We start from the raw sequence: 27,787 nt of genomic DNA on the forward strand, positions 1-27,787 counted from the left end.
TTACATGAATTTATTATTTTTTCAAAGATATATCTTATTGATACTACTAATTTATCTTAAAAGTTGAAAAGTTAAAGTTTGACACATCAATATACAAAAGATATTTTAAAAAGATCTACCCATAAAATGAACGCATTTAAATTTTCTACATATTTTCTTAATACTATATATTATTTTTTTTAAAAAGAATAAAAATAAAATGAAACTTTTATCACGAAATGAAAATAAAAATGTGTTTTTTTAATCAAAAAGTAAAATAAAATGAGTTTTTTTAGACATATATAAATATTTGTATCCCTTCAAAAAAACAAAATTAAATTATAGTGACGTCAGCCAGCTGCATCTCAAATCTTTGAATAATCGAACACGCATGTGATAATTGATGTGTATGTTATGTTAATGTATGTATGTATGTATTGATTGACATGGGATCTAAACTCTAACCGAGCTTCACCCAACAACAACAACAACAAAAAAACAAGAACATCCAGCATACGAGAGAGATCAGACAGACACAGCAATGGCATCTTCTTTCGTGAAGCTTGATGATTCTCCAATGTTCCAGAAACAGGTTCCTATCTTCATTTCAATTCACTTTCTCTTCAGATTCACTTTACTGTCTCAACATTATTTTTATTTTATTATTATATTATTATTATTATATATCACCATAGCCAACTTTTTTATTCCCCATTTTCCTTGATTTGATTGAAATTGAAATCAGCAACAAGGATTTAGTTACAATTAGCTGTGCCAATACCATTTTCTTTATGGCCTATGCAACACCAACGCTTTTGATCAAAGACATGTTTTTCAAATAATTAATTATTATCACGTGTCAGTGTTGTGCTTCATTTCATAGCTGCTCTAAAGTGATTCATGATTCTTAGAAATTGTGGTTGAGCTTAACACAACCTCGCAAAATAAGTTTGTGAGGCGAGGATTGCCCCCACTTATAAATACATTGTCACACCATCTATTATCCGACATGGGACTCTTTAACAGTGATGAGATTCAATAGACAAGCTTTTCCCTGGTGAATAAATTCTGTTCTTACTGTTAGTTTGATTGATCATTGTTTCTTTGTGTGTCCCCAACGACGATTCCTTGTTATCTACTTTTGTTTCTACCCGTGTGACTGTCCTTTTCAATTCCTATAACTGTTGCTATTTTCCCCTCAAACAAGCATGTGCATTTCTGTTATTTATACTTTTTGTTCCTATCTCATAGGAATCAATCGGGTAAAGTATCTACAAAAAGGAATGGAACTTGAATTCTTGCACAATGCATTTTTGTATTATGCGTTTAGTAGTTTTGTCGATATCCATCTGTCAAAATACCTTCATCAAAAAACAAAATCCAAAAATGAGATCCGTGCCCTTTTTCTTAATTGAGTTTAATAACTCTATACGGATGCAAACAAGTTTTACACAAACATCTAATCATATTTCACCATCTTTTCACTTTGTAAGATTTCTAGAAGAAATATAATGATATGGCAAGAATGTGAAGTATAGTTTTATGTATGTGCAAAATTTGTTTATATTGTCTGTGTAAATAGTACTATTTATATTGATCATTTATCTTAGATTTGTAGCTTTTTTGTTTTTGTTTTGGAAAACAAATAGTACCTTTTTTTTGGGTTACCATGATATTGGTACGAAGTTTTCACTGCCACATAGCAGTGACTAATCTCCGTCGGAGAACCTGTGGGGCACACTAGCTGGGTTCTCCCCTCCCAACTGGATTTTTCCGTACGCATGTGTCAGGAATTAAACCCTTGACCACATGCTTAAGGGGCCCAAGTCCCTTAACACTTGAACCAATCCATTTTTGGTGTAAAACAGATACTCCTTTACCAGATTAAGAATGATGGTACCTTGCAGTAATTTATTTATTTTCCATGGAACAGTTATTTTCTATTGAAGAAACAGCTGATGAGTTAAAGGATCGGTGTCAGAATCTATTCAAAGGGTGTAAGAAGTTTATGTAAGTGCCTGACGGTATTCCTATATAGAGTATTAGATGTAATTTTGAATTTACTAAATCAATCCTGGAATTTGAAGCTATTTATTTTTTATGAATATTTTACTTGGGTACAATAGAATGAAGTACATGGCTTATTTTTTGCCGGCTACTCCTGGTTGTTTCAAGGGGATTTCTATTATTGATAATTTGGACAGCCCTGTTGCATTTGTGTACAATTTGGCTCACTGTTAGTCTGTTACCTTTTCATTATACTTTTTAGGATAGTTTCTTATCTTACTCCAGTTGTAAACTTGTAATCTCCCCCTTTCTTTCTAATAGGATTATTTCATAATTTGTTGTTTTAATGTGGTTTTTGAAAAAATTAATTTGTTTAATCGAATACAAATGTGTTCAAATATAAAACAGTGTCAATGCCACTGTGCCACCAAACTAGACCTCGAAGTGGTGAATGTGGAATATCTAGATCTAGATATTAACGTTCTTCAAGTTTAATTAAATTAAAATAAAGCAGAGCTAATTTTTCATGGTAGTATGTCAATTTTGGGTCTAACTGTAGAAGTGTTGGCTAAAAGACACAGTTTTAAAGTTCAAACAAGCACCGCATTTTGGTTGATAACTTCACCAATCAATTTAGCTTATTAATTTTTAAACCATTTGTTGGAACCACACCAAGGGCAATTTATTAATGCTTTCTTCTATATCTCCTCAGGACAGCTATAGGGGAAGCATATAATGGAGAACTTGCCTTTGCTGATTCATTAGAAGCATTTGGAGGTGGCCATGACGATCCTGTTAGTGTATCGATTGGAGGTTGTTAAAAATTTATTGTAATATATTGTTTTACTTCCTCTTCGTACAAGTTGACAATTTCAAATGGCACTTCTTTTGTACTTACGGAAGAAATATATTTTCATTTTGTGTTAAAATTGTTATTGGTTTAGCATTTAAAACACCTAGTTTGTTTATCAACATGGTCCATTTTAGTTATTTGCAGCTTAATTTATTTTTCCTTGTTAAAGGTTTTAACTTCACAGAACTTTTCCCTAATTAGTGAATGGACTTTTGCCGGTTACATAATGGTATAGTTGATTTTTTTACCATATACTTGGGGACAGCTTTGTCACCATTCAAGCTGTGCATAAGCTGCTTTGTTATTTGATGTTAAGTGGGATATCTGATATCCACTAAAGATAGCCTTGACCATTACTAAGAGTTAAGTGTATTTTGCTTTCTAACCAGGACCCGTCATATCCAAGTTTATCACTGCACTACGTGAATTAGCTACTTTTAAAGAGCTTCTTCGCTCACAGGTGAGTCCTTGAACCAGAATGCTGTACTTTTATCGTGGAGTTTCAATAGATAGTAGTGACTGTGAGAATTACCTTAAGACATGATTTACCTTGAAAGCAATTTTGTTTGGTCCTTGTATTCAGCTTGTTCAAATTTACTAAAGCAAACATCAAGAAAACAATCTTTTTTATTTCTCTTTGATACTAAGTTTGACAGGGTAAGGCTTGACTCAACGGTAAAGTTGTTGTCACGTGACTGAAAGGTCATGGGTTCAAGTTCAGGAAACAGCCTCTTGTGTAAAAAACAAGGCAAGGCTGCGTACAATACACCAAATGGTGGGACCCCTTCCCGTACCCTGCATATGCAGGAGCTTTAGTGCACCAGGCTGCCCTTTAGTAAGTTTGACAGGCTAATGAGTTAGATTTGGGTATTCATGTACATATTTTGCTGATGATATTCAAATATCTTGCATAGAATGTGTATATTTTATACTTATCATTCATGTAGGAATAGAATGAAAATTGTTTGCAAGTCTCGGCTCAACTGGCAATGCCGAGATTGTTAGACTGGACATTTTTCGTGGTTACTCGGGTTCGAACTCGGGATCTCCTCTTTGTGTGTGTGAGTTTTCAGGTGGTGCTTGGCACTCCGTCTATAGACCCAAAAAAAAGAAAGAAAATTATTTGACTGGTTCTGTTTATCTCCATTGTGCTTTGTTGCGCACAAGTTCTGTTTGTCGAAAGACCTAACTTGAATGGGTAAAATAATATTCAGTTGCCATTTCGTTTAATCCACATAAATTAAAGTGGAACATAAACTATAATTTCCGCATCCAAAAACTTTGAAGTAGCGTGTAAATGACGACTTAACCTGTAGAAGTTCCTAGTTTACCTTTTCACTGGAAGAAGGAAAGTTTTGAAGGCTCCAATTTTTGTTTGATAAAAAATGAATTATAGTTTAAAGTTCCTTCCTGGTTTACGATCTTCTTTTCACGAATCCTTGCTCAGCGGGTTGGATTTATTAGGCTGTATACTAAAGGAATAGAGAGAGAGAAATAGTTGAAGAGCGACATTTTTGTACTTATTTATGGTTGGCATTTTCCAAAGACATATTCAGTCTTATTAATCATTTTTTTTTTTTTGTGGAGAAATTGACATATTTATTGTATAGGTAGAGCATGTATTGGTTGACCGGTTGACAGAGTTTATAAATGTTGATTTGCAAGATGCCAAGGTATTTATCTGTATTCCACTCTCAAGTTGGTGTTTCTTTTGTAAAAGTTCTTTGTTGCAATTTTTTATGCACATAATATGTTTAGTGAAATCTCTTAAACTTTCTCTCTTATGTTTCCATACATTTTTGCTTACATCAGGAATCTCGCCGTCGTTTTGACAAATCTGTGCATTCTTATGATCAGGTATTGAGAAATTATAATATAATCAGTAATTTTGGTAAATCAAATCGGCATTCATAAGTCAGTGTTATATTTTTCCTGTGTTTACAAGTTTAGATGTTCTTCTTACAAATCAGTTCTTGTGTTGAACATAGATTAACTGGTATTTTTTTTTTAACGCGTCTATTTTGGGTGTTCATCATATTTATTTGACTCTTTTTCCCTTTTTAAACCATTATTTACTGTTTAGCTTTTAGGATTTCTCAAAAGAGTTACTTGGATGCATTTAGTCTTTTGATGTGATGTTAAACTTGTCTTGTTTGTATTGTTGGTGCATAAGAATTTTTATCTCTTATGGTAATTGGCTGTTGTTTATTTGGACTTGCTTATTTTTGCAATTAATTCTCAACCCTTCACTTTATTTGTCTCTTCACTGAACTTGCAGTTATTAATGATAAATTATATTTTTATGAGAGCCTAGTTATTCCTGCAGTGGTAGCAATCCTTGATATTTTGAGATAAAATAAATTTTAGAAAATAAACCAAACTGCTATTTTAGCAATCAAAGTACTCGTGTAACCATCATGAAAAGACTTGCGTAAGTTCACAATGGCTTAAGTGCTGATTTAGATCATTTAGTTTTATCTATAAATGCATTACTACTTTGTGCATGAATGGAACTTTTGAAAGCAGTAATCTGCTTGCATCCTTGACTTCAATGTTATAGATCTTCCATTTATCTGATGTATTTTTCATTTTTGATTATTTTTAACCCATATACCCAGTTGCTTAAAATCGACATCAGTCGTGGTTTCTAACAGTATTTGTGTATCTCTTTCGTACAGTCACGAGAAAAATTTGTTTCTTTGAAGAAGAATACACCGGAAGATATTGTTGCTGAATTAGAAGAGGTTTGCCATATCAATTAGTAAATGATCAGTTGCTTCTCCCTTATATTGTGCTGTGCCATAGATACAGATTGCAGTGAAAAATTTGTCAGTTCTAAGAGTTATGAACGTGCACTTATTTTGCATGCTGGAGTTTATATCGAGATCTAGTCTAGAATGTATTCATCATTTTCCTGCTTAAATATAAATTTTTGCTGTTATGGTAATGAATGTTGAAGTGATTTTGTCCTCTGTCCCTCTGAAGGCTTAGTTTTGTATTTAGTGGTAAAAGGTTGAAAAAGTTTCATCACTTTTATTCTTTTCATCATCTGTCCTTTAAAATTAAAAAACCTTAATCTTCAATAGTTCATTATTCTTTCTTTAATAACAACTTCAAAGAGACAACCTTAAAATGATATTACTGAGATATATCTCTTAAGACTGAAAATATGTTTATTATATCATATTATGTGGGGAGAATGTACATTTATATAGGGCAGGAGTCTCCTAGTTAATCCCCAATTAATAGGGAAGATTAGTCAATACAACCAATACAATAAATAGTGAAGATAAAACTAGACAGTCACAACTTTCCAATATCTAAACAATATCTTCTGAAACCTTGATGCAATGATTGACGGTGCTTCTTTGTGACTAATAGCTCACAAGTTTGAGTTATGAAATCAGCTTCTTGCAAATGCAGGGGAAGACCGTCTATATTGATCTACAAGGGATTTGATTTTTTCTTGGACCTTGCCATGGAAAGATCTTTATAGCGCGCTACATTTCCCTTTTTAATATCCTGTGAATTCAGCAATAGCCAATAGGTCTTAGGAGCTTCCATATCATCTGGAGGAATTTTTTACCTTTCTGAATGGTCAATTTCTAATCTATAGCAGTTAGGTCGATACTGTCACACTCTCAGATCAGCATTCTTTTTGGAGAGCTTGGCATCCTGATATCTCCATTGGTTTTAAATCTGAAAATTAAATTGCAGTACTGGAAATATAATTTTTAAGGGATGGTATGACAAGACACATGCATGCCTTGTATTTCTAGTAAAAGCTACCTTGTGTTCTAAAGCCTCTACGTGGACACTGATAAAACTATAGGACAGACCATTAAGTGAGACATTGAGGAGTCTATCTGTAAACTTAATGGATGATAGGGATTTATGGTACCATTCAATCAATGTAGCCAACTCAACTAGTGTAATAAGGCTTGGCTCGGCTTGTTATTGTTGATATTGATTTATGGACGACTCTACACATTTGCTCACATTTATAATCCATTGCGTTTTTTCTTTAATTGAAATATTCTTTCATGGCTATTGATAAGTCCAATATTTAATCAAATATATGATACTCTGATTAATGGCAGGGTTTACAAAATTCGAAGTCATCATTTGAGAAAAGCCGCTTCAATCTAGTATGTATTTTACAATTATGGATGTTTTTTGCTGACAAGTCAACAACCTTATTTATGATATGAATTTGGCTATTGGGTTTTAAGGAGTGCAGGTACACTCTCTCATGAATATTGAAGTGAAAAAGAAGTACGAGTTCTTGGAATCCATAAGTGCAATAATGGATGCCCATCTGAGATACTTTAAACTGGTCTGTAAATTGGTTGCTAATTCTTCATGAGTGAACTTGAAGGTTTTTATTATTATTTTGGACTTAACAAGTCATCTTATGCTTTAGGGATACGACTTACTGAGCCAAATGGAGCCTTATATTCACCAGGTAACTAATAGTTTTGTTCAATTCTTACAAGGGAATATATTTTTAAGATATGATTATGAGTAATTTGATCATGTTAAGATTTAGTATAAAATTATTCATGTCTGTCTCTTTGCCTAAAAACTTAAGCTTTTAGGTTCTGGCTTGGTATTTACTTCCAATGTTACTTGTGGGTAGCTAAAAATATTGATTAACCCATGGCCAAACAAAAATTATTATATATCCGATTAACAAAGTTCGTGGATGTACTAAATAGAGGCATCATCATTATGCGTGCCCAGTGTTTTGTCTCTGTTCGAATTTCTTGCATTATTTATGTAATTTGAAACCTTTGAAGCTCGAGATGATATCTATTGCGAGTTGTTGTCTTATACTTTAACCAGGAATGCACTATTCTGCTCGTTTTGTTTATTCTATACTGTTGATTATTCTAACTGGCTTGGGGCACATTATAAATAATTTTAATTATACATTGTGACTGTTGAATATATAAACTTTGAGTAAATTTTATTTTAAACAATGATCAAATTTGAAGTAATCTCTTTAATATTTGATGATGGTGGCTTAGAACAACTCAAATCTAGATTGCTTCATGAAGAAAATTCACTATCTATTTTATTTTTGGTGACTGTCCTTAACTTAGGTGCTAACATATGCTCAACAATCTAAAGAACAAGCTAATATTGAGCAAGATAAGCTTGCAAAAAGGATACAGGAATACAGAACACAGGCAGAGCTGGAAAACATACGAGCTTCTAGCAGCAATACTGAACCTATGCTAGGTGCTGATGGCTCCCGTCCTTCAGGTTTGAAACCTTACAAAAGCTTTGAAGCAGGGATGCAGTCTGCAACCAAAGGCGAGGCAAGTAATTGGCGTTTACCGGTTAATATGTGATGATTCTACAGTTCAAGATACATTGTCTTTTATTTCTATTTTGATGATTTATTTTGTCTTGTAGTAAAAAAAAAATTTATCTCTGATTTTAGATTCAAACAGTTAAACAAGGCTATCTGTTAAAACGATCATCAAGGATGCGAGGAGATTGGAAAAGGAGGTTTTTTGTACTTGATAACCATGGGAGTTTATATTATTACAGATCAAAAGGACCCAAACCCGCGGTAGGAATACTTTTTTTATATTTGTTTCAACTCAAGCAATCTACTGATGTTTTTCTTTGAAATCTGTTTACAGGGATTTCAGTCATATAATTATAGTCGTTCTTCGGAACAAAATAGTGGCATGTTTGGTAGATTCCGTTCAAGGCATAATAGGGCAGTGTCACTAAATGAGGATATTTTGGGTTGTTGTCCAGTCGATCTGTGCACATCCACCATAAAGATGGATGCAGAGGATACAGATCTACGGCTTTGCTTCCGTATTATTTCTCCGTCAAAAACATATACGCTGCAGGTGACCAATGGACTTATTTTATATATTTGAATGAGTCATATAATCAACCTCTGTAATGTGTTAATTATCTTGGCGACATCCAACCAAACATAGTTTCTTATCGTGTACCGATCTCTCATTTGTTTGATATTTTTTCAAACGTAAATATTGAAAATGGACATCCTGTTTGTTAAAGTTGTCAAGGTTCCTTGTTAGATCTTTCGGATTATTTTTTGTTAGTTGATTCTTTAAAGTTGTTTCACCAGGCTGAAAACGAAGCTGATAGGATGGACTGGGTAAACAAAATTACTGGAGCTATCACCTCGCTTTTTAATTTTCAGTTTCTTCAACAGGTTATCTACTCAACTTTTTTGAAACATAAATTCTTGCCATTATGTCCACATTTGATGTCATGTCAACATTTTTCCGTTTGTAATTTTTGCAGCCACATTATGGTAAATTGCATTTAGAAAATAAAAACTCAGTGGGTTCTTCTTTGACAAGTCAACAAGAGGATAGTAATAAATCTTTGATGGACAATGCATTTTCCGAAGAAGCGGGTAGTGTCTCTAATATTTTAAGGGGAGTTCCTGGGAATGATAAGTGTGCTGAGTGCAGTGCTCCTGAACCAGACTGGGCATCTTTAAACCTTGGTATACTGTTGTGTATTGAATGCTCCGGAGTGCATCGCAATCTTGGAGTTCATATCTCAAAGGTGCATTCTTTCAGACAAATGCAAACCATTTCTTCTTTTGTGTTTATCATGTAGAAATGGTACTTTTTATTAACTGGATTGAAATTTGTTTTCATTTTTAACATTGAAGCATCCATGGGTTGAGATTTAAAATTTTAGTTCTAAGTTTTATTGTTCTAGGGTACTTATACAGTACAAATTGCTTACTGAATTTTCCAATTCTTATTTCATGGGTATAGGGCTTTCACTTTAAGAATCTTATTACTTTTCACTTTTAATAAATAATATGCACTTCTGTTTGTATTTATAGTTGAATTGAATCATTTTTCTTAAATAATGTGATTTCTCACTTAGTATTTGTGATCGTTATCCATTTCCTAAGGTCATTAAATTTTGTCTGCCAACTGCAGGTGAGATCTATAACATTAGATGTGAAGGTTTGGGAACCTACCATTTTGGAGTTATTCAATAATTTAGGTAATACTTATTGTAATTCTATTTGGGAGGGCTTGCTTCTACATCGTGATGAAAGGTATTCTTTTGGCTCTCTTTAAGGCAATGTACAGTATGCACTTCATCTCTTGTTGAGTTATTTCACTTATTTGGTAGTTGAGCTTGTAATCCTTTATTTTTGGGAACAATTATTTGCAGTGTAGGGGAATCAAATGTGCCTTCGAAACCATGCTTCACAGATCCCTCCCAATTCAAAGAAAAGTACATCCAAGCGAAGGTAAGCATTTTCAGTTCAATTTCACTTTTCTGTAGGGAAGTTTTCATGGTTTACTGCAATAAGGAAGCTTGATTATTGGTAATTATATTGTATTTAAGATATCTCACAATAAGACATGAGTGAGATAGTGTAATTATATTTTTTAATTTGTCCTTTAAATAAGGAATTTTTTTGCATTGTTTAATGATTCTTCTGGCCACTGAGGAATATTTTTTCTTAAAGGCTTAAATGCACTTTTGGTCCCCCCCCCCCCCCCCCCCCCCCCCTTTTTTTTTAAAAAAAAAAAAATGAAGTTTTGCTCCCCTCATTAAAAAACCTGTTTTTGGTCCCCCAATTTAACTTTTCTTTTTCTTTCTGAATTTTGGTCACTGGTCTCATTCTTGGGTAATTTTTTATGATGTGGCCTATTCATTTATGACGTGACAACGCTTATTATGCATAGTTTTGCTGACATGGATAATGATGGACATAATTATCATTTATCAACTATCAATTTTGAAGTTGTATGGTTTGGCCTTTCTTTGAAATTGAATAGCATTTTGTGGATTTGACTTCACCATTTTGGACATAATTACTGGTTTTCACTACTAATAGAATTAGCCATAGGACATTTGACAGTGTTGCTTTTATCGAGATTTTGTACCTGGATCACTGCTCTTAGGGAAAATAGAATTAGATTGGCAACCTATATAATCTAATTTATACTTTTGGTCTTGATTTTATTGATCCCTCTCTTTCTCTCATATATTTTGTCTCTTCTAATCATATGCCAGGTTTACGTCTTGACATTATGATTCCTGTGCTGTGTTATCTGATTATGAAGCCTCTGTTTTCTTCACTATTTTTCTGAGGTTGATATTGTTGTAACTCGTGTTTTCTTGATCAGTATGTAGAGAAATCACTAGTCATCCGGGAAGAGGATATACCCGAAAATCCTTCAGTTTTCACAAAAATCTGGCAAGCAGTCCAGGCTATAAACGTACGAGAAGTATATCGCCTTATTGTAACATCAACTTCAAATCCGATAAACACGAAATATGAAGATGTGGTTCCCCATGATGATACCGAAGGAGATCAGCATGATCCTGAAGCCTGTTTGAGGATTAAAGAGGCTAATGAAACAGAAAGTTGTTTCCGTGGTTGGTCTATATTACATCTGGCGTGTAATTCTGATAGTACATTAATGGTTGAGTTGTTGCTCCAATTTGGTGCTGATATAAACATGTGTGACTATCATGGAAGGACTCCATTGCACCACTGCATTTCCAGTGGGAAAAATCCATTGGCTAAGTTTTTACTAAGAAGGTAATGATTTATTTTAAACCAGTTTTTTTTACTAAGTTCTTTTGGTTCAGTAAGCAATCATACATTCTTCGTCTCTATCCTGCTCTTTTTTTTCCCTGTTAAAAAAAGGTGTTGGGAAGAATTTAGACAACGATGTCTGAACAGCATTTAAGGCATCCTTAATTACATTAAAATATTAAAACCGTTGGAGACAGCCATAACACCACAAAAAAGCTAGAAGTACAACTTTACCCCACTGAAATCCAAGGCAGGAATTGTTGATGAAGATGCTGGCAACCAAATGCAGTAGATAAGCATATAAATCAAGTCCTCTATCACACTCATGAGTTCATTTTTTTCAGACACGAGTTCCTTTATCATTTTGCTCCAATAAATGTCAATGGGCATCGTGCCGTCTTTAAGCTTTTACGAAGAAAGAGAAGGGTCTGATATCTGAGTATATTAAGTTACATCTGAACAAAATAACCAGTGCAGAAGGGTTCTGTCCATGTGCGTCTATCCTGTATTCCCTTGAAAAATCTTAATTCATAATTATCTCAAAAATACCATTCATTTTCCTTGGTAAAGCCTTACTAATTATACTGTCTATCAGTTCCTCAGATAACTTCTCATCAATGCACAGCCAGCTAAGGTTTTCTATATATCGTGAATTATTTTGCGTCATGTATCTCTTTCTACATTGTTTTATGCGTGAGAGACACACTTGTATTGCAGCGTGTGTCTCTGTCTAATACATACTACCAATTGAAGCATAAACTAACATGCCAATTTACCAGGGGCGCAAAACCGTCAGTTAAAGATGCTGCTGGACATACTGTGCTTGAAAGAGCCATGGAGATGGGAGCAATAACTGACGAAGAGCTATTTATCCTGCTTGTTGAATGCCAGTAAGGTGGAACCGGCATACATATTATACTATTTAGAACTGTGCAAAGGACAGGGAAATTATTGTTGATTGTAAGAGTTTATAGCATGGCTCCTGAAAATGAAGATCAAGGTCTGTTTCTACTGTTACACATGGTTGTTGTGCGCATGAGCTACACTTGTATTAAACAAATTTTTATAGAGAAATATTTGGATGAAGTGCAGAATTTGTATTGCCAAACATTTGAATGTGTTTATTATAGTGTTATTACGGATATTGTGGATAAGCTGTTGTTCAACAACATAAAGTTTGATGTATTAACTCTTAATTGTATCACGCCCAATTCACCAAAAGGTACTTCATTGACTTTTAAATTTATCTGGATCCATATTTCTTTCAATTAGAACCAAAGTTGTTATATTATTATCCACCAACAGAGTTTTTACAACGACAGCAAAACTCGTATTTAATAATTTTATGAGTTGAATCCTTACCAGCTAAACAAATTTATGTCGGAAAAAATTTTAATAAAATAATTTCATAAGACATCTAGGTTTGGGAGAACGTTTTATCTGGCACATACTCTACTAATGACGCATATAAGTGGCTATTCGAAACTTCTATTGACAGGCATGGTGTTATTGTAGCGAGATTATTCTTTGGAAGATTTGTTGTTCTAGAAATAAGTGTTTGTTTGAGGTTCTAAGCAGTTTAAGCCAGATCTCTCTGCTCCAGTTGTCATTATGCATTATCATGTTCGAACTACCTTTGAGGACACTAATTAGCTTCATACTCATGGTTTATAGCCATAAGTGTTTCCTGGAAGCCTCCCTTGGGTTGGTATCTCTTGTGTACGATAGAGTGTTTAAACCAAGTATGACAGGGTTTGACGATATCATAAGGGATCACAGGGTTTCATTTTTGTGTGGCTTATGTGGTAGTATTGACCACTGCTGTATTATCCATGAGATTCTTGCTTTGTATCATAGTATGAATTTTTGTTGGTCTACTGGTCATCGTTATGTTGTTTGCTATTCAAATTTCCTTCATGTGCTTTATTTGGTGTGGGATCCCTTGAATGTTTTTTTTATAGATTTGACTAGTTGATTAGTTTGATTAAGAAATTATTGAGTTAGGATTGATCCACTGAGTTTCTTCATAAACTCTAGGAAGGCAATGTTGTTGCTGATTGTTTGGCTAGATCGAGTGTTATGAGTTGTGAGAGTTTGGTGATCTTAGATGCATCCATTCCGGATTTGTCTTTTGTGTTGTTTGTTGATGTTCTAGGCGTTTTTTTTTTTTTTTTACATGAAAAATTTAGATGAGTTGAGTTTCGGAGGCTCACCAGGGTTAGGGCAGACTTAAGGGTTCAACGAGCGCTAACAAAGGTACTTACATATCATCCACTAAAGAGATTGTCACATCGACAACGAGAGTTGAACTCGTGACCGTACGGATAAGTTAACTTTTTACGAACTGAACCAATCTTCATTGGCTAGGAGTTTCTTTTGTCATGTTCCTTTTTCTTCTTTTTCTTTTTTTTTTTTGTTCCCACGTGTTACCAAAAACAATAAAGTTTCTAATAAGTAATTTTACATTAATTTATATTTTTATACTAGTATAATGATTTATTTTTTTATCGCTTTCAAATATATTTTATACCTACTTTACTATGTCCCAAATATATCTTTTTACTCAACATATGTATGAGATACTTCTCGTTGTGTTTCTATATAAATGTCTTTTTAAAGTTGTTTTTCACAAGTATGAAATTGCTTTCATTAACAAGCCGATTTCAAATATCTTTTGTAGGCCACTCGTTTTTCTCTCAAATAAGAATGCTTATGCAGTAGCAATGCCTAATAGGTTAAAGTTATCCCCCATTGTAGAAGGTCTAACACATCACAAAAGTGAAAGAAAAGCTATGTAAAACTTGTCATCTTATCCATTGTCTATTTCTAACACGAGAGATTTACTGGACAAGTGATATAGACATGTAATATGTAAGGTATTTTCCAAGTCTGTATCATATGCCATACAGATTTTTTTTAGACACATGTCATACAGATATATAACCTCACATGGCACACTCTTCTATTATGCAATATTGACCAAACTTGGTAAATAGTCTATGCAAGAATGCCAATGGAAAATGTTTATCTGAGTCCACATGTGACGGCCGTGTCATAAAAAATTGAGGCTTAGAGCACAATTTTTTTTAGGCTAAAGATGGAGTGCATAGAGGTCGTCTGCTATAACATCTGATCATGTATTAATGAGTCTAACTCAGTTGACAGTGACATGCATTATTATATATAAAGGTTGAGGTTCGAACCCCAACACCCCACTTATTCACTTTGAAAATTTTACCCACTAAACTAATTGGCAAAAAAATATATAAAGAGAAATTTGGGAAAAAGAAACTAAAACTCTCGGAAAATCAAAAACACAAAAGAAACACTAAAATAGATAGAATTGCCAAAAAATACAAGGGACAAACTTCGTTGAAAATATCTATCTTAAAACACAATTTATAATAATACAAAAAAAAAATTATTAATCATCTATATTTTTTTTAGGGGATTAATCATCTATATTTTTTAGCCGCAAAATTGTTTATCAAAATTTTATAATCAATTCTAACATTCCACTCTGAACATAGATAAGATAATACGACTAATTCATTTAATGTTAACGTTATTTTAATTTTTAAAAACTTCTTTCAGTAATACATATATTTGGTCTCAACTATATATTCTACAACAATTCACCTCAATTATTCAAAAGAAAGTGAAGATAAGAAGAAAAATAAGAGAAAAGTAATGGAATTGAAGGGAAAATAATGAAGCAAACATGTTGAATTGTGTGTGTATTGGGGTGTATCTTTAAATCAAACAAATTTCAATCCCTAAATAAAATTCAAATAAACTTTAAATCAAACAAATTTCAATCCCTAAATAAAATTCAAATTCAAATAAATGATGTCCAATTTAATTAAAATATAGTAAAGGAAAGAGAGATTGTCACAACTATTATTAATCATGTTTCAGTTTCACCCTCAAACTGAGAATCACATCTTTCTCCACTAATCAATTATTGGACATTGGTGACACACAACACAAGTATATATCTCCTAGCCAACACTATCTATACTTGCCTAGTATCTTAAGAAAACATTTCACCTAAGTGTTCCTTAACTAGCCTTTACCTAGATTATACTAATTTGCTAATGAAATACAACACAATTACTCTTAACATAATTACTCTCAAATAAAGTGAATATATAAAAGAATGCTTATGTGTTTTCTCTTAAGTCTTAAACAAACAAAGGATTGTAGGTATGAGCATTGAAAGAAAAATGAATAAAAAGTGTGGAAATAAATTATCACAGTTTTTAGAAAATATGTCTTTTGAACTTGTATAATATACATTATTTATCTTTACGAACACAATGAGTTAAGAAAAAGTTTCCACCGAAAAATGAAGTTAAGAAAACTTATTACAAAAAAGAAAAAAATCTACACGTGAAGCCATAAAAGAATATTATAAAATGTATGTATGTATGTGGGAGTGTTGACAGATTACTTATTTTATAGGTAAGATGTCCTTTGCTGAGGATTTGATTATTGAAAAAATGGATCCACTTGTTTGACATTGGTACGCAGAGCAGAGAGACCCGTGACTAATTATCAACTTAATAATAATTTGTAGCATGCTTCGGAGACAAGTATCTGCCCTTAAAATTAGAGGTCGTTTATATATGATGATAAAATTATTCTTATTTTCGCCAGCCGATTTATAAGCTAATGACTGATGATATTGTGTTGATACTGATTACCACATCTAATTATTCGTTAGCAAATTGAGTCCTGAGTTAGCTGCTGTTTGTGAAGTCCGGAAGGAGATTAAATTTGAATTCCCAGTAATGGACATTTTGTAATCAAGTAATTATTATTCATTCTATTAATTTCAATTAAACTGGGCCAAACTTTTTACTAATTGAGCTGAAAAAATACACAATAAAAGAAACTTTTCTATTAGTTATAGAATGTTAGGTGAGTTAGATTCGCGGGGCTTAAGAGGGTAATGAAAGGTCTCAAGGTTTAAAGAGCACTTACCGATGTAGTTACCAATCATCCATAAAAGATATTACTACCTCCGTCCCTATATATAAGACCTTTTTTCTAAAATCACAGGAATTAAGAAAGTGGATATTTGTAATAAAGTTGTTTGTAATTACTATTGTTTTTACACTTTCCTTAAGGGATAGAGTTAGTTTATGTTTTCCATATGTTATTTATTGCTGATTGAAGAAAAAATATATAATAAATAGGGGCATGTATGTAAAGAAATAATTAATGTAGTTGGAAATAACAAATGGGTCTTATAAAAAGATGAAATTCTCAAAAGGGTCTTATAATTAGGGACGGAGGTAGTATCTTTTTCTTTTTTGGTGAACCACATGCAATGTTAATCTATCTTAGACATTTAAAATTGTAAATTGACGGAATCAACCAATTTAACTAGCACAAGTACAATTAAAGGACGAAAACATAACAACAAATTGTTATAGGATCAAAGTGAACCAATGAATAAGAAAAAAGACTAAATATATAATTTAGCCTAAAACTTGTATTAACGTAGATACATACACATATCTTCTTTTAATAAAAAAAATTATGCAACATACATGTAATCGTTACCCATTACCACATTCATGCAACATAGGTCTCCGGTAAAAATGATTGTCCAAGTTCTTCTTAGATATTAATTACTGTCAAATGTTATGAGGTTTATATAGGAAGAGATAAAGTATGAAAATATGTTTATAAGTGATGGATAAAGTTGAGTTATATTCAACTCAATTTCTAAGATGATATAATTTATTCAAATTTTGTTGTGTCTCATGCTATCCAAACACTTGGATCACATAATAGATGTCTAACTTTGAGTATGAGAGAAAATATTAAGAGTCTTGTATTAAACGAGATAAGGTCGAAAAATGTATAAATAGTGGGTAATATTACATTATAAGAAGGTGTTTTTATAAACGTTGAGTTAAAATCAATCTAAATTCTATGATATAGCCCATGAATGTTTATATAAAATGCTTTAAAAAAAAAAATTGGCCTACAGCACCGACACCTCCATTTTCAAAAGTAAAGGAAAGAGAGTTTCCATAAAATAATGATTGAGTTTTTTCATTATTTATCTGCTATGCAAGATCATGCCAAAATTGCAATTAGGATTGTCATATAATAGGATTCTACAAAACTACAAAATGTATAAAATTTTACGTTTGAAAATTGAATATTGCAAATAATTTTGTAGTTTTTCTTTTTGGTTTTCAACATATTTTCTCCACAAGTGGTAAGCTTGTTCAAGACATGCGTCCATTAAATGTAAATATTTCTTTCAATGAGATTCAGTCATTAATTTGGATATTTCATAATCGGATTCAAATATTAAACTCCTTTACTAAACTTAACTGAGTTGGTTACTTAACTTTGTTGTTAGCCTAATATACCAACAACTCAAATATACAAAATTTATGCTACTACTTTTTCTCCCAAAGAAATTAAATTATTGAAAAACTTCTTAATCATGGTAGTAAATATATAGTAATATATACATTATCAAAAGTGAACCACATCTTAACGATACTTATAGAATCTCTACCTTCACGTGTACCTAAATTTGAATCACTCATTCAAAATAAGGTTAGCCAGAGAACCCTAGCTACATTACGTGACAGAGATATAAAATATTAACAAATAAGCTTTGAGTTTCCACTTCATTTCTCACAGACACTACTGTTTCCTACATGAAACTTCACAAAAGGTTCTGTTATTAGTCCTACCAACAGATATATGATTTAGTTCATAATTTATATTATTTCTTAAGATAGAAGAACAACAACTTGTTGGTTAAAAAGACAATAGGACAATTTTGCCAAATACATATTATGTAGGGTATTAGCTCCTGTGCCTCCACGTTTACAATAATCACAAAACTTGTCCTATATGGAACATATACATGGGATCTGTCATAAAATTGCCAAAATATTTAACATAATTAATACTGTACACTCACGGCAGAAAAACATATTCAATGACATAAACATATTTTCATTATTAGATTGAGAATAAATAAGAGATTAGAAACCATTCAATTTCAAATCAATGAGAAAGTGTCTAAATAGTTAGGGAAAACTTTAGCTGAAACTTCATATTTTAACCTGGACATCGACTGATAATAGGATATCTCTTCATCTAAAAGCAACATACCAAGAAGCAAAGAAAAAAATACTTCTTGTTTTCATTCAATGCAAAAGTAGCTATGGCAAAGTCTTGTGATTTGCAAATCAAAATTAATGGTCAACAGATATTCCTTTTGAAAGAGGTATGCATTAGTCTTCTTCATTGATTCTTTGTAGTATAATATAATATAGTTATTATATACATGATCTTATGTGTGAGTTGATTCTAGCTAGTTCATTTATTTTGCAGAAGATTATATCAAAATACTGTGGAAAGGTGAAGAAAATCTTGAATCATCAAAAGAGAAGATGTCATGTGAAGGAGATGGGAATTAGGATCAATGATTTCCCTGGAGGCTCAGATGGATTTGAGCTAGTTTCAAGGTTTTGTTACAACAATGGCAAAATATCAATTACTATAGACAATGTGTCTCTTCTCCATTGCTGTGCAATTTATCTTGGAATGACTGAGGAAGTCTTCAACAACAATCTTTTGCAACAAACAGAAACTTTTCTGAAGGGAATCCATTACTGGAAATGGAATGACATACTTGTAAGTCTAATGAGTTGCCAAATGTTTTATGAATATGCAGATTGCCGTGGTCTATTGGAGAAGATCATTAGTGCATTGTTAACAAAGATTGTCCAAAATTCAGATGCAAACCTCAACATTTCTTTTACCTCTTTATCGTCATCGTCACCATCATCGTCATCAACACCGTCTTCACCAGAAAGCAATTCTGCCAAGAGATTCTCTTCTTCGACACAAACTACACCAGAAAAAATCAAGTCAATTCTGCCAAGCAAGGCATGGTGGTTTGAGGATTTGGCGACTTTGCCTCCAAAGATAATTGAGAAACTATTTCAGTGTATTCAGTCATACAAAGCTGATAGCAACAACTTAATCTTTACAAGATTTCTGTTGCAATATCTGAAAACAGCTACTCAAACAAGAGCTGTTGATTGCAGAAGCAGCGGTGAATATGCCGCTCTTGCAGAAACAGCTGCTTATGGAGTCATATTTGTTGGTAAGAAAAACTTCACTTGCAGAGGACTTTTTTGGGTATTAAGGATTGTTTCTAGGTTTGGTTTGAGTAAAGGTTGCAGAACTGAACTGGAAAAATTGATTGGTGGGATGCTTGAACAAGCTACACTGGATGACCTTTTGGTCTCTGGACATGATATGGGAATTTATTATGATGTTAACTTGGTGATAAGATTGGTTAGACAATTTGTTGATACCAATGGCTCTGATGGAATGTCTTTGCAGAAAATGAAAAGGGTTGGTAGATTAATTGACAAGTATTTGAGAGAGATATCACCTGATCAGAACCTCAAGATCTCTAAATTTCTTGGAGTTGCAGAATGTTTGCCTGACTCTGCAAGGGATTGCTTTGATGGGGTCTATAGAGCTATTGATATCTATCTTGAGGTGAATTTCACATGCCCTTCTTCCATTGATTTTCATATGCATCATATTCTAAAGAATCATAAGAAATCGAAAGAGCAGATGCATAAATAACTTATTTTGCCATTCCAATGAATTCTTTCCTTTCTGAAATCAGCATTTTTTTGTAATGAGGTATATTCTTTTTTCAAGTTTTCCACACCCACACACACAAATTAATGTTTAAAGTTTTCCACACTCATATTTGTGTCATATATTTTGGGCTGAGGCCATTACAGTGAATAAAAAATTGCAGTTCATAAGTGCCATTGATATTAATATTGAACTTGACAACATTTACCAATTACTATAGCATAAGAGTAAAATTCTGTTGTCTTTCACAGCACCATTTAACTACTATGATAACATAATGCAAAATTTTCTAATTTCATGAACTAATAATGTTTTGCAGTCTCATACAAATGTCCCGTTTGAGGAAAGATCAAGATTGTGCAAATGTCTTAACTATGGTAAACTCAGCTTTGGAGCCAGTAAAGATCTGGCCAAGAACCCCAGAATACCTCCAGGGGTTGCAATGCAGGCGCTTATTTCTCAACAAACTAAAATTCCAACGAGCAACTTTGTAACAGAGACTCCAAGAAAAAGCCGTTCCCAAATAGTTTTGTATAATGAAGCCAGCATAGACAGCTTGTCCCAAGAGAAAAAACACATGAAACTAAACCTGGAGGTGTTGAAATATAAGGCAGTAGAACTGGAGAAATTCGAAGAAATGAACGGTCAGATTTCAAATATGTTTAGCCGCAATGTTTTGCTCAACTATGTCCGTGCCAGAGGTTTGCCGAGATATTGTTGAATACATTCCTCTTGTGTACCTGACTAACTGTCTATTATTATCTGTTATACATTGGTATTTCTTGTATTGTAAAAAGCTGTAATTTCATTGAGTTTATATTTTGCCTAGAATTTCAATGTGATAGAAGGAATGGTATAGAAAATATTCCATCATTGTAAATCTCAAACTTCTTGCTTACATGACAAATATTATTGGATAAAATACAAAAAATAAGGTATCTGAGGATAATAAAGTTTTGAACCATTGTATTATTGTGTCTTTTCTTTATAAATTTATTTGCAATTTACAATTAGTGAAATGCCAGCGGACATGAGTTATACATAGTACTTCAGGTCAAATACTAGGAACAGGACATAAAAGAGAGCAACAGCACGTTACTTTTTTGTGTGAATAAAAAACAGATGTTACTTAAAGCACACATTGACAGTACTTTGGAGAATGTATTTAGAGCTGGGATGAGCCATAATTGTGTTTCTTTCGTTTGCATCCAAAATTTGATCATTAGGCTTTAATTGGAATGGCAGAAGGGAAAAGAAAATAATGGATACTATGTAAAGGACAAAGGAGGGAAAGGAGAGATTGAGAAATTATTACTTCTCTTGTTTGGTACTTGTAGTATCATAAAATAAAATAAACAAGATAGAAAAGAAAAAAAAAGTATAAAATAAAATAGAAAGCTCAGTGAAACTTCAACCCCTTAAACTCTATCTTTTGCTACTTGCTAACGTTCTACCAAACATGGGACCAACTCTGTCCTTCCAACGTTTTCCTTTCTTTCCTAGAAAGACATTACCAAACAAAGCCTCAAAGCAATAGGCACATAACAGACTAGAAGCAATGCAATGATGACTGCCTAAAAAGAATTATAGGTTTTATTTTAGGAGTACACAAAATAATGATTGAGAAAGGCATTTCCTAATCAACGAACGTAAAATTTCTGTACAAACTACTCGTGATATTAAGCACCAGAATTTCAACTCAGGGATGGGTCACAAAAATAGTGGAGACACTGAAAAGTTACAGATATCAAGTACATAATCAAAATCACGAATAGAAAAGGAAGTGGGGGCAAATAGAATATAGCAATCAAGCATAACTGCTAGATGCTTTCCCTAAATCAGGTAGCAAAATTAGGTTATCTTTTTTATAAATGCCACATCTAAGATGGACTCTTGTGATGTAGGAGTACGAATCCTCTCACCAGTTCTAGTAGGTTTCTTTGTATGGCTGGATCTTGCCCAATAATTACACTTTGAATTTGAATGCTCGTTTCCTTAGCCTGAGATAATGCTCGGCATAATATCTTCAGCCAGTGCTACTATCCCACTGTACATGATCAAAAATTTGGTCAATCTTTCTGGAAAGCAGTTATGTATCACACTGACATTCCTCCGCAAACATGCTTCACGAATCGAGAAAAACTCCAGCCTACAAGTTCAACAAAAAGACAAAACTAAGTTCAATAAAAAGTCAAGAATTGATAACCTGAAGGTCCATTTGTTTTAAGAAAAACTTTGTTTTTATTTTTACTTTTAATTACAAAAATGTCACTAAGCTTTCGTTCTGTTTTGAGATTTCAAAATATCAGTGCAGGAAACAACGAAAAATGCTGTCTAAAAACCAAGATCTCCACATAAGTGTAATGTTCTTACATCTTTCACCACAATCCTGTCTGAAAAACTCAATCTTGGCAATAACCATTCCAACAAATAGAATGAGGAGTTCTGACAGTTGCTTGTAACAGAGTGATCATCTGAAAAAGGAAATATGCTGGAATCATGCCTGATAGCTAAAATCAATTTTCAATTGGTAATTAGTAGCAATGAAGTTCAAACCTGAAGAACGTATAAGTATTCTGTGTGTAACAAAAGACTGTGACAGTTGAAAGGACCAACATCAAATTAGAACCTTAATACAGTAAAAAAGATGCAGTGTGAATATCAGAAAAATACAAAACAAAACAGCATTTGAAACGGGCTTTTGCCCGCCTTTTTTCTATCTGAAGAAAAATAAAGGAGCCATAGCAAGTTCATAAGTTAGATTTTAGAACACAGCCACTTTTTTCAGTGGCATATTCAACCAAAATTATAGATTCTTTCTGTAAACAACTGCTTTACATTACGTACTTGAGAAGTACGATACGTGAAAAAAAAAATCCCTTACTTAATGATTTTCATATTGCAGAAGTCTTATTGAACATTCAAGTCCTATTAGAATTTATCTAATGCCGTATCTATTATACAAATAAAGATAACTTATAACAATGTGTGATGTTTCATGATGAAATTTTGCCAAAACATGTGCCTAAAGACCTTCAATTTACAACGCATGTTTTTTTCTGCAAATTAATAACAGGTATTAACTTCATTTTATATTAGAGAAAATTTTCAGATCATTACTTTCACATTCTCCACTTCTCTAATCTCTACTTCCATTACTGCCTAATGTCCATCCACTTTATAAATATTCAGATATAATACCATTTTTGGACCTTCCCCAAACAAATTAAGATTTTATAAGAGTTGGTCTTTGAATTACACATGTTGTTTTTGATGTACTACATGTTACCAGAGTAATAGTGACAAAATCTTTACCTGCCAGACAGAAGGCATGTACTCGCGATACTGCAAATGTTGACTGTTTCTTGTTACATTTCTTGAACTTCTTTCTTGCCAATTATTTTTCATGAAACTTCTGTAATAGGGTATCCCCATACGCAAAGTCAGGAAGTATATTAATATTGAGATTATAACAGAAAATAATATCTTAATCTGTTGAAGAGTTTCCAAATGACGAAACAAAAATAATTAATCATTGCAAATGCAAAAGACCTGAACAATCAGTAATCACTACTAAACCATGAATGCCAATCGGGATTCACTAAATTCTCCTTACTCTCGAGATAGAAAATAAGGCACAGACACACAATGGTGTTATTGTGTTAGAGATAGAAAGGTATAGAGGAAAGTTGACACTGAAAAGGTAAGAAGAAGCTAACATCACTCTAAGTCTAAGTCCATGGCCCCATGCCTGCTTTTATTCTAGAGGAAAGAGTATATAGTAGTGAGATTGTAAATTAGTTTCCCCTTGGGTCATCCTCCTAACATACAGCAATTTATCAACTAAAATGAATCCCCTATTACCTACCCCTGAAAAAAGAAATCTTCCTCAAAATGCAATTCTACTAAATAGTTTTCCCTACTCTTGGCATGCTGGAAGAAGGTTTTATCAAAATCAAACATGCACCAAATAAAAATATTGAACTTTTTCTTTGTACAAGATCACGGGTAGGATTCAAAAGCTTCTGAGGTTTCTCCATTATCTAGAAGATGAAGGCAACATGCTTAAATTTTCATAACCACTATAGAACTCACCCTTTGACCTCAATTGAAGCTGTGGAACTTTTATTCCAAAAAATCACCGACTTTGTAGCTATAACCAGCATTGGATGCACCTGAAGAAGTTTTTTGATATCCTGAACTACCGCTTCTGACACACTTTGAAGAAAAAGTGTTTTCCTGCAACACATAACACCTGAAAGTTAAAATCAACATATATAAGGACCAACGTTGCAGACGGATGCCATTATTAAGAGAACCTCCTCTAGTCTAAGTTTTCATTCTTCCATAAAAAAAGCGAAAAAGAGACCAATCAATCAATTGAGAATTCTGAATAGAAATCGGTCCTTTTAGAATAATATAAGAGGGAAAAAAGAGACATGCCATCTTCTAGAAAATATCAATATGAGTATCACTTACCTGCTGTTTTCTTTTAGAGACAGCAACATAGATGCACGATCCATCCAATGAAAAGCTCCAATACTGAAAAATACAGTTTGATCGGTCAAAGTTTACTTATTAGTTATTATATCAGATCATTTTCTAAGCAGCAGTGTTCAAAGAAACAGCTGGATGAAGTCATGTTGTAGGCTATAAAGAACACAAAAATTGTCATATATTCTACTTTTTTGAGGTAAGGTTCTTTCAAATCATTGTGGTTCTGGCATGAATCTGAGTTTTTATTTTTGCTAATAATGATTCATAGGATCTTCATGTCATTTGATTCATGTAGCTAACCACACGTAGTGAGAAAAGACTTTCATTTTGTTGTGGATTCTATTCGTATGGTCATCAATAGAAAATCTTATCAATAGGGTAAGGATAAATCACGTTACACGCAGATAAAAACTAGCATAGAATACATAAAACTTAAAGAATATCAAGTACAATTAAAAGAACTAGAAGCAAGAGGATCAAGAAAAACACTCCAAAAATCTTGTTAACTAATAAATCACCACTTAGTCTAAACTCTCATCCCATGTGTCTTCGTCAAAGATTGATTTTATCTTTGCTTTATAATATTGTTCCTTATCATACCTCAAGTTGTCAAAGAAACAATAAGAAACAGTATCTTCAAGAATAAGAAACAATAGTATCATCATATGTTTCCAGTGTTTTCTTCACTCAAATTATGAAAGATGGGGATGACAGATATCCCTCATCTTGGAAGCCTTGATGGCTGGCTTTATTTCAATGATCATCCAAAAAGAATAAAAACTCCAAGAGTGGGAAAGTTGGTCACTGAGCCACTGTACAAGTGTGAACAGTAGAGAAATAAAAAACCCCTATTCTAGCTTAAGTAAACTATTTCCCTAAAAAGTGAAATGAATGTTAATCAACAAATTCCCATTTATGCCAATTGTTTATGTTAAATATTTAAGCATCACTCACCCGACGTATACAAAATATCCTCAGCTCTTTAAAACCATCGTATTTAACATTGCATTATGTGGGTGAAATTCATGGAGTAGAAAGAGACTTTATTATAGTAAGGTGACCAGATTAAATAACAATATATTGGGACCTTGGAGTATGCTCCTCTCAAGGCCCCCACAAGTGGACGGTGGGATTGGACCCCTCGGATTAGTCGGCTTTTGGGCTGGATACCGAGTTTTCAAAATATATATAAATGGTAAAAAAAATATCGCACCTAAACCTTTGCAAATTCGAAACGCAACCAAAGAACAAGACCGGATTCATTACAGAAAAGCATATCAAATTATTGTTTTTTTATATTGGGTCTAACTCGTCCTTACAAAACCGATTTTATATCAAATTATTGATTTGGTCGTTCTCAACTAATCTAAAATTGCTAACTTTACCCAATATATTCTCCAACATATCAAGCTGTCAATAAAATGCCTAATTCAAGAAACTGCAAGAAGAAACCAACCTGTCAATCATGAGCAAGTGAACACTAACCCCGTGAATTTCTTTCTCCTTATCCAAGCGCCAATTTAATGTCTGTTACATAAGGAAAGGAATAAAATACATAGACAGGAGTTTAAAATTGTTAGATCAACTAGTGTGTATCACATTCCTTCTAAAGCACACATTAATATTATCAAAAAATTGTACTTAGACTTTCCTTGTTTGGATAAGCAACTTAATTAAGCGCTCATGTACAAGTTATTTCTATAGCAAAAGATAAAATCAAATCAAATCAAATTATTTCCATATAAGCTAAGCTATAAACTGCTTTCAGAAGCTACTTTGTAGGGCTTGTGGAAAAAAGATGAAATCAACTTATGAATAAGTTATAAGTTGTTTCCATGAGCTCTTCCAAACAGTCTTGCAAGTGCTCATAACAATAAATAAGTTCAGAGAAGTAAATCAAAACAATCCCAATAGCAAAAAATTTGATTTTCAAAATTGAGCATTAGAGAATATAATTTAACACCAAGTTAGTCTATGTTTGGGTTGCTGGTTAATTTGAAGGAATCATGGTGCAAGCATGATTTTGCCAAAAGCTACACTTTGGAGCTTCCATAAAATCACAAACCCACTATGATCTTGTCAAACTCACCGTAATTCCAAACATGCAGTTAAAAGATTCAAGACAGAGGGAATCTACCCTTCTCATCTTACCTTGAGAGTCTGAAGAAACTGAAAACTGTCGGAACAACGAACATACAAAAATCGAGACATACATAAATCATATAACTTTTTATCATAATCTCCACTACTTTGCCCTGTTCCATCACAAAAAAAAAAAAATAAATAAATAAATCAATAAATAACCATAACAAAACACGGTAACAAACACAAACCCAAATCAACCATAAAAAACAAAGAGAAAATGATTACCATAAGGTTCCATAATCCGATGAATAAGCATTTGAGAAAATCGCTGGATATCAAATCTGGAATCAAGATCAATAAATAGTACCAAATATTCAAATCCACCGTAGTTTATCCCCTTCCAGTCTTTGGGAAGAATGCAAGTGATTGCGGTTTGAATGAGGATTTGAGTTTTGGCGGATGGCGAAGGACCGACGAGTTCGAGGACGTTGCCGACGCGGAGAGGAACTCTGTGAAGCGGCTTAGGGAGGATGAAAGGTCGGACTCGCCATACTCTTTTCAGCATCTCGCTGCCGTTTTCGTCTCCCGTAATCCAGTTTTGGGGTTGTGGTCTCTCGTGATGATTCATTTCTCGGTTTCCGATTCCGATCTACACCACTCTCTTTCTTCCCGCGCAATTTCGATTAACCTAGGAGAACAATTTCAAATTTGAAATCAGGGTTAACTTCTCACACACACTCACTATGCTCTTTCATACACAGTTAAAGATTATTTTTTAGTCATCCGAGTATGATCATTTTCATTTTGATCCTAAAAAAGTAACTTAATTTCATAGCCAAAATGTTAACAAATGCTCTTAGGATCCTTTTTAAAACCATCAAATGGTTTTTTTTTTTTTTTTTTTTAAAATTAATGGTGTATTATCAATGTATTGAAAAATTGTAATATTTCCCTTAATTAATTTTAATTTTAGTGATATTTTTGGTCTTTATCTTTATGTCTTAAATAGAGGTCTTTTCAAATTTTTTTTTAACAAATCAAAATAAAATATATTGCTCAAACTGAAAGTGATTCTCCCCGCATAAGATGTGCAAAAGTGATGAATCACACAATATCTGTTA

At 33.0% G+C, this 27,787-nt stretch overlaps 3 protein-coding genes across 5 annotated transcripts; 2 read left to right on the forward strand and 1 right to left on the reverse strand.

Annotated features, from left to right (window-relative positions):
- Nucleotides 1-441: 441 nt before the first annotated feature.
- LOC146931338 (ADP-ribosylation factor GTPase-activating protein AGD2-like) lies at nt 442-12,659 on the forward strand. Its single transcript, XM_085702821.1, has 19 exons — nt 442-571; nt 1,913-1,989; nt 2,699-2,799; nt 3,229-3,299; nt 4,450-4,512; nt 4,652-4,696; nt 5,518-5,583; nt 6,940-6,987; nt 7,080-7,175; nt 7,263-7,304; nt 7,945-8,163; nt 8,289-8,420; nt 8,494-8,712; nt 8,958-9,044; nt 9,137-9,406; nt 9,796-9,917; nt 10,037-10,115; nt 11,002-11,420; nt 12,197-12,659. The coding sequence occupies exons 1-19, from the start codon at nt 521-523 to the stop codon at nt 12,309-12,311; spliced, it is 2,322 nt and encodes a 773-aa protein (XP_085558947.1). The 5' UTR covers nt 442-520; the 3' UTR covers nt 12,312-12,659.
- A 5,802-nt stretch (nt 12,660-18,461) lies between these two features.
- LOC146931339 (BTB/POZ domain-containing protein At1g50280-like) lies at nt 18,462-21,056 on the forward strand. Its single transcript, XM_085702822.1, has 3 exons — nt 18,462-18,687; nt 18,795-19,976; nt 20,404-21,056. The coding sequence occupies exons 1-3, from the start codon at nt 18,625-18,627 to the stop codon at nt 20,803-20,805; spliced, it is 1,647 nt and encodes a 548-aa protein (XP_085558948.1). The 5' UTR covers nt 18,462-18,624; the 3' UTR covers nt 20,806-21,056.
- A 683-nt stretch (nt 21,057-21,739) lies between these two features.
- Nucleotides 21,740-27,518, reverse strand: XRCC2 (homolog of X-ray repair cross complementing 2 (XRCC2)). 3 transcript variants are annotated; one of them, XR_015006641.1, is made up of 9 exons: nt 26,952-27,518; nt 26,733-26,836; nt 26,038-26,108; nt 24,564-24,626; nt 24,180-24,323; nt 23,400-23,499; nt 22,641-22,713; nt 22,458-22,558; nt 21,740-22,233 (listed from the first exon to the last, which is right to left on the reverse strand). XR_015006641.1 is itself a non-coding variant. In XM_085702823.1 (9 exons), the coding sequence occupies exons 1-9, from the start codon at nt 27,292-27,294 to the stop codon at nt 22,210-22,212; spliced, it is 987 nt and encodes a 328-aa protein (XP_085558949.1). In that variant the 5' UTR covers nt 27,295-27,518; the 3' UTR covers nt 21,740-22,209. The 3 variants fall into 3 exon arrangements, 2 of the variants coding, with proteins under 2 accessions (XP_085558949.1, XP_085558950.1); XM_085702823.1 differs by having other exon boundaries at nt 22,641-22,677; XM_085702824.1 differs by lacking the exon at nt 22,641-22,713.
- Nucleotides 27,519-27,787: the final 269 nt, after the last annotated feature.

This window comes from Medicago sativa, chromosome 4 (genome assembly GCF_051527215.1).
Source record: "Medicago sativa cultivar Bolivia chromosome 4, Bolivia_mono, whole genome shotgun sequence".
NCBI lineage: Eukaryota > Viridiplantae > Streptophyta > Magnoliopsida > Fabales > Fabaceae > Medicago > Medicago sativa.